The 7,697-nt window shown below is 39.3% G+C and overlaps 2 protein-coding genes across 2 annotated transcripts; one reads left to right on the top strand and one right to left on the bottom strand.

Annotated features, from left to right (window-relative positions):
• Nucleotides 1–818: 818 nt before the first annotated feature.
• LOC118277582 (juvenile hormone esterase-like) lies at nt 819–3,270 on the bottom strand. Its single transcript, XM_035596454.2, has 3 exons — nt 3,102–3,270; nt 1,449–2,773; nt 819–1,050 (listed from the first exon to the last, which is right to left on the bottom strand). The coding sequence occupies exons 1-3, from the start codon at nt 3,228–3,230 to the stop codon at nt 891–893; spliced, it is 1,614 nt and encodes a 537-aa protein (XP_035452347.2). The 5' UTR covers nt 3,231–3,270; the 3' UTR covers nt 819–890.
• An 817-nt stretch (nt 3,271–4,087) lies between these two features.
• Nucleotides 4,088–6,676, top strand: LOC126911097 (uncharacterized). Its single transcript, XM_050696180.1, has 4 exons — nt 4,088–4,474; nt 5,127–5,222; nt 5,879–6,029; nt 6,516–6,676. The coding sequence occupies exons 1-4, from the start codon at nt 4,088–4,090 to the stop codon at nt 6,674–6,676; spliced, it is 795 nt and encodes a 264-aa protein (XP_050552137.1).
• Nucleotides 6,677–7,697: the final 1,021 nt, after the last annotated feature.

Genomic DNA, 7,697 nt, shown 5'->3' with positions numbered 1-7,697 from the left:
CGCAGCATGGACTGCACGTCCTTGTCCACTGTATCGTGGGAGATCACGTTATTATTGCAACTCTTATTGAAAAAACGAAAGTTGGTCCTTTTAAATGACTTGAACATGTTTACAGCTGTAATGGCTCACGCAGCAATAATTATATTGAATGGAATTTAAATTTCTCTAATGTGTATAATGTCTACTGAATTTAATCTTTTAAGGATGCCCTTACTAGTCAAAGCAAATATAAATAAATTGTCGAATTACGTAAAAAAAATAAGTGATGAGTATATTTCTAACACATTAGCTTCTGCCTGCGGCTTCGTCCGCTATCTCGTGTTGTTGTTGTATATTATTTTATTTTGATTAAAATCTATCATTATGTCATCATCGTACGTTTATTTTATCAGAATGTAATTAATAATCTTTAAAAAGAAAATATTTTGATTGTGACTCAACAACGCATTGTGGTATCGGTACAATGTAATCAGTTTGCAAATATCAAATAGCCGGTAAACGAGCAAGTCGTCGACGGTAAACGCCGCCGCCCATGGACGCCCAAAACACCAGAGGCGTTACAAGTGCATTGCTGAGCTTTTGAGGGTCAGGGATTAAAGAGTTGTTGGGGATTCGGGGATTGTGAAGATTGGAAGGAAGGTAATTTGGCTACTGGTAACCTCACTTACACAACGAAACACAACACAAGCGTTATTTCACGTCGGTTTTCTGTGAGGCTATCACTCCGGTCAAGCTAGCCCATTCGTGCCGAAGCAGGGCTCTCCCACACTTAAACTACTAACACTAAGACTTGAGTATCAAACATAAAAGAAAAATAATGACAATTTTTTATAATATTTATTAATGTATAATACGTATACACAATAATGTAGGATCAGTTCAATCATTCATCACTGTTTGAACTCTGTTAAGATATTTTCCCAAAATTGTACTTCTTCATCGTCAGGTGCTTGACCAGGTTTCAGCACATTGCCAATCTCCAGATAATCCTTGTTGTCCACAGTATACGGAGTCCAAGTAACGCCCAATGAATCATCAGGGGTGGGGTTTCTGAAATATTGAGAAAATGGTTTAATTCTTATGAGTAGTTGATTCAAAATAATGTCGAATGGTTGGCAAAATAAGGCACAATTTGGATTGATTTATATAAATGATTTTCTGAATACATATTTGCATAATTATTATCTTTCTTTTAAAGGTATAAGCTAAAGGTAAACGAGCTGATGGTTCATCTATTGGTAAGCAATCGCGCCCGCCCATGGACACCCGAATCACCAGAGGCGTTATAGTGCCGTAATTATTTTGCGTTGATAAGGTGTAATAGGGCCTACGGTAACCTCACTCACAAAGGAAACGTCCTCGAGCCGAGCATTATCTTTTAGCTTTTGTTTTGTCATTTTGAAGAGTCAGAATTCTTTAAGGTTTATTTAAAATGTGAAGCTACTTACCCATATTTAGCAAAGTTTGTCCAAAGTTTAGTGACCTTTTCCACATGTTGGAATGTTTTCGAATTCATGTCGAGTTCTGGCATAGTATTCGGTGTAAACAAATAAAGTAAGTCATCTGCATGAGCCACCACTGGTTTATCCTTTATTAAATCTGCTAGGCCCATCATCTGAGATATCACATTCAATTCTGTAACACAAGTGAACTTGTACAAATACGTCTTGTTCCTCTTAGATTGAGCACACAGTTTTACCCATCTGTTCGCAGGAAACACGAATAAATCTGCCGAGTAGAATTTTCCCAACTTCTCCCAATCATCTGTTATCGAAATGGGACCCTTGAAATAGTATTCTCTGATTCTCTTCCCGAGCTCCAATTGGTCATTCGTTGATAATGTTAGGGACATTGGATACGAAACGAAAAACTGTGGAAAGTTTCTGGCTTGGTCTAAACTTGCTGAGATATCTCCAAAGATGCCCAAGCCCATTATACCCTCATCTGCTGTGTATCCTGTCATAATCTCTACTCCTTCGTGAATACCATTCGCTACAGCATCAAGCACATCTCCATAGAAGAATCGTTCATTGTTTCCAAACTGTTTTTCGTCAGCCACACTAAAATATGCCTCAGTTTGGATTCTTGCCTTCTCTGAAAATGTTATCGGTACAACGGCTTTAATAAGAGCCTCGAGAGGTTGTTTTTTTAAGAACTCGTATACTTCCTTAGGGTCATCGGAATATAATCCTAATTTCCTCGCTAACGCAAAGCCTCTTTCACGAGGTTTGTAGGCTTGTGCCCAGTAAGAGATACAGACACCACTCTGAGCTATTGCTCTCCTGAATAGTCCCTTGGACATCGGTGATATCAAGTGATAAGTGACACTGGCTCCACCAGCGCTCTCACCGAATATAGTTATATTGTCTGGGTCTCCACCGAAGCTGGCGATATTTTTCTTCACCCACCTGAGAGCTGCTACCTGATCCTTCATGCCAGCATTTCCAGGCGCATCCTCAGTGTCTAAGCACAGGAAACCAAGTACTTCAAGTCGGTAATTGAAAGTGACAAGGATAACATCTTGTCTTACAAGAAACTTGGGACCGTATAGGTCGTCGTCACCAGCACCAGACACTAGACCTCCTCCATGGATGTAGAACATAACTGGATAAGGCTTGTCAGGTTTGACGTTTGGTGTGTACACGTTGAGATAGAGGCAGTCCTCACTACCTTCCACTTTTCCTCTTTCAAAGAACGCATCATATTGGTAGCATTTTGAACCGAACTGTTTCGCGCTGCGGACATCTTTCCATGGCTTTGGTGGTTGAGGGGCCTGTGAAACGATCATAAACGAATATCAATTCTACGTTTCATTTTGAATAGGTTCGAAGATAAATATAATTAAATCACATCAAAATTAACTACACAGCTCGCAGTGTAGTCAGACCCTGATCCGGAGCTGCGGACTACTTAGCGGGTTTACCGGGGCACCGGCTCGACAAGCAGGAGTAGGAACAGGGTAGTTTTTAGTCAGTAAGAGTCTGACACTCCCCCTCGCCTCGCCCAGGGCGGGAGAAGCCATTGGATGATTGTCCCCCGCAAAAAAGTGTTGTTTCTTTATCAATATTTTTTTATTATTATATGACCTGGTAGTAACATACCTTGAACCTTAATTCTCCAAGAGGAGGTTGTGCGTACGGGATCCCCTTGAAGCTACAGTAGGAGCCGCCATACTCGTTCTTAACCACCTCCCCCTCCAATACCCCTTCGTTTACTTTAACTTGCACCATCGTCACTGGACCGACACTCAGTACCTCGCACGACTGATGTCAATTTATAACTGTCGTAATCTATATATCTATTAATCTATCATATATCTATTTTCTTATCAACTATCTGATTATTTGTCTAAAAATATATATTGAAGAAAAGAAACTCTGGCGTTTGGTTCCCAGGCGTGGATAATCAAGAAGAACAACTAACCTTTGGTCCTTGATAACAACAAAAAATATCACGATGACATTTCAAGTTGAAAACCAATGTTTATGTTTTACACGCGCTAAAATAATTGTTGTTTTTTGGCTGCAGATTAGATAAAATCAATATTGGAAATTATGTACCACGTGTAAATGCTTAAGGTAAGCGATATAACTACAGCTATTACTGCAGTTGTTTTTTATGGAATAGGTGGCAAACAAGCAGACGAGTCACCTGATGGTAAGCGATCAGCGCCACCTATGGACACCCGCAACACCAAAGGAGTCACAGGTGCTTTGCCGGCCTTTTAAAAAGGAGTATGTTCTTTTCTTAAAGGTTTCAAACTTTCAAGAGAAGAGCATCATAATAATATTGGTTCAAGGTCATATCGTTTCGGAAATACCTCCGACGACAGCTCATTCCACAGTCATTTCACAGACTTCACTTCATACTACAGACTCTAACTAATACGACTAACATTAATTCCTTTTTAATTGACTCAACACCTATTATAACTTGACATAAAAACTATGACAAACTGCATTTCAATAAACCTTGAAATGCAGTACTATAAAAACAAATAACTATCGTTAAAACAAATGTAATAATAATTATTAAAACAACACATTTGCTGACAGATGCTGAACAGTTCTACAGAGCCGTTTACAAAATGGAAACAAAAATTGGAACTATCACTACGGTTAAGTCTAAAAAAATACTTCGAAGTGAAGTTTTACTAGACAACTTTATTGAGAGAGATTTACAATCTGCTTTCAAGCCGTTGCATTACATGCAGAGCTTACTAATTTGTTCAAAGTACTCTATTAGAGACAATTTCATCACTTCTAACACTTTCATGTACGATTTCATTGGAATATTCGGTTTTATTGTATGTCGTTCCATTAACCTGTACAACTTGGTCATTCTCATGGGAGACTGGAAAAGTACCGAATATTTGTTCAACTGGAGCGGTTTATTCGACTATGCCAGCTACACCTTTGGGTTCCTCTTAAACTACTACATCAACATCAAATTCTGTGATGACAATATTCTTATGGTGATCAAAATTCAGCGCGTGATCAGGGCTCTTAAGATTAGCTCCAATGATCTCAGAAGAGCGACTATTTTTAACTGGTTTGCCGTTATAATCATCAATGCTATTATAATTTTTTCCATCGCAGTCATCTCCTACATTTTCTTTCCCAATGTAAATTTTTCTGATGTGGTGTATTTCTACTTTAGTATGACTTATGACATGAATATGCTTTATTTCACTTTTATTATCAAATTGTTGTCTATGACGCTATGTGCTTGGACTGAAGATGTGCGTAAATCGGTTAATTCTTACAAGGATTGTTATTGGGAATGTATGTTTGATGTTTATATGGATATATTTACAGTATATGAGAGTGTTGTTTCAACGTGTGGATATTTGGTAAGATATTTGACTTTTTCCACATGTACATACTTAACAGCTTCATTTCGTCGGCTTCGCTTATATTCACGTGGTATAAAAAAGTAGCCCATGTATTATTCCAGACTATAATCATCTCTATCCCTGCTACAAACACCCTGATCCCTTCAACCGCTTTGACGTAAAGGGAGTAACAAATGAAATGTCCCTTTTAGAATACTAGTAGGATTATCTACCGCTCTTTTTTCTTTCCTCTTCTCTCAAAATCTAAACCACGTTTGCTTTTAATTTTTAGGTTTTGTTCTTCGCAGTATTTGCAATATCTCATGGTCTCATGAACATGGGTGTTGTAATAAAATTAAACCTGGCCTTGGCAGGTGCAGGTATACAGGTGGGTGCTACAGTTACTAATTCTACCATTTTTGATGACTTTGTTGTCTTTTCTGATGTTGATGATGAAACATACATTACATAACCTCACTCTTGTCTCCCACGAGCATTTTTTTAAAGGAGAAAATCATCCTATGCCTTCTTCGGCCTTGGGCAGAGCGAGAGGCCCCGTGTTGCCTCATATCAGACTTTCAATTACTAAACACTACCCCGTTCCTACTCCTGCTTTTCGAGACGGAGCCCCGGTAAACCGGCCAGGTAGTCCGTAGCTCCGGATCAGACATCAGCCCTACTGGGCCTAATCTGTGGTGGTCCGATGGCTCTTTGAGGCGCGTGCGGAACGCTCAACACCGTACGCATGAGTCTGTTTCTGGTCGCAGTCGCAGACTCCCTTAGGTACCTTTTTTTTTTTGAGGGGGAAAATCATCCAATGACTTTTCACGCCTTGGGCGAGGCGAGAGGGAGTGTCAGACTCTTACTGACTAAAAACCACCCCGTTCCTTCTCCTGCCTTTCGAGCCGGAGCCCCGGTAAACCCGCTAGGTTGTCCGCAGCTCCGGATTAGGCATCAGCCCTACTGGGCCCCATCTGTACCTAGACTGCTAAGACCAATTGCTATGAATCACAATGATTATTAATCTAAAATTACTTTCAACAGGGCTCGATATTTATATTTATAACGCAAGTGTGGTTTGTAAAGAATATTGTCCTGATTGCGTATCTGAGTGTTGTATGCGAGAGATTTTACAAGGCTATCGAAGAAGTCCCTGGTGCGTTTATGTTGCTCACGAAGAGGCATGGCCGTTCAGGTATTAACATATTCGATTATTATTTAGAATTGAAAAATAAAACGTGATATTTACCATGTTTTACTTTTTTATTTATGAGTTTCCGATATTTCGGCACTGTTGCTGTTTTCGTTTATCCGTGAGTAACTAAGTTTATCCGTGATCATGGCGCTTGATTAAGTAATGAAAAACATGGTAAAAATCCCGTTTTAAGTTTCAATACTAGTGTTAGTGACCATGTTAGTTTAAAAAGATTATTATTTAATTTTGTTCCATAAATACTGTAGAAATAGAAAAGACAGTCTTAGGTACAACATACAGCTAGAAAGATACAAAAATTGAAAAAAGATATTTGGATGTTTGTATCGTACGTCGTACGTATATTCATTTGCAGGCCGTTTAAAGCGGTTATTTCAATATTACAAACAGACACTTCAATTTTATTTATTAATCTAGATTATTTTATTCCAAAGCAGTGGATTAATTAAGTCTTCTTCTTCTCCTCAGACACGCAGAAAAGAGTTTGCAAAAACATTGAGCGCATTCAGAGAACGCGTTTCATGAAATTGGACGCGTGTGGCGTGTTCACCGTCGATGCAACACTTCCCCTGGACTTGATCAGCTTCACTACAACTTACACTGTGGTTCTATTACAATTTTCTATATAGATATATTATTTTTTATTTAACTTAAGTTTAAGTATGGGAGAGCCACGCTTCGGCCGACTCAACCGGAGTAATACCACGGCCTCACAGAAAACCGACGTGAAACAACGCTTGCGTTGTCTTTCATTGTGTGAGTGAGGTTACCGGAGCCCCAATTACCCCCTTTCCCAATCCCCGATTCCCCAACAACCTTAAATTCCTAACCCTTAAACACCTTAATTGGAAACCAGATTCTTTTTCAAAGCTAGCTATACAATTAGACAATATTATAGAAATGTGAACTGCAGAAGGACGACAGAATAGTCAGTAATGACTCCCATGAGACACAGGATGAGTGTCGCGTCCACATAGAACAGCCCGCACGCGGACATCTTGCTGAACGTGCGGTTCATCTGCTTCACGCGCTTGTACAGCCGTTCTTGACTCTCTGAAAGTAACAAATCACTTAGAAACATAATTAAAATGTTATTTTCTATAACTGTAGAGAAACATTTAATTTATTTAAATACATTTTTTATAAACGTCGCTCCATTCTAGGATTCCGTGTGTGCGTTAACAAACATACAAGTTCATATACATATCACATCCAAACCCGAAAGAATAATTTATGGACCAAAAAAAGTGTTGCTCCGTGCGAGGATCGAATTTGTTTTATGTTGCACGGTAGTCGATTGCCCAGCCACCGCACTAACCGAGCAGTCATACACAGTTACATATACATCGCGTAAACTATTCGATGAGGTAATTTGTCTAGTTTCAAACTATAAGTACCAGGGGCACATAGTTGTGAGCAGCACTACGTGTACACAGTAGTGTCTTGTCTGCTGACCTGTCGTCGAACAGTTTTGTTAGTCTGTATGCCGTGCAATGTATAAGTAACTAGCTACTTCCGCGCGGTTTCACCCGCTCTGCTCGGCTTCTATTGGTCATAGCGTGATGTTTTATAGCCTATAACCTTCCTCGATAAATGCACTATCCAACACAAAAGAATTATTCAATTCGGACCAGTAGTTCCGGAGATTAG

Source organism: Spodoptera frugiperda, chromosome 10 (assembly GCF_023101765.2).
Source record: "Spodoptera frugiperda isolate SF20-4 chromosome 10, AGI-APGP_CSIRO_Sfru_2.0, whole genome shotgun sequence".
NCBI classification, from domain to species: Eukaryota; Metazoa; Arthropoda; class Insecta; order Lepidoptera; family Noctuidae; genus Spodoptera; species Spodoptera frugiperda.
The sequence above is the reverse complement of the archived record's forward strand: the minus strand, read 5'-3'. Positions and strand labels throughout refer to the sequence as shown.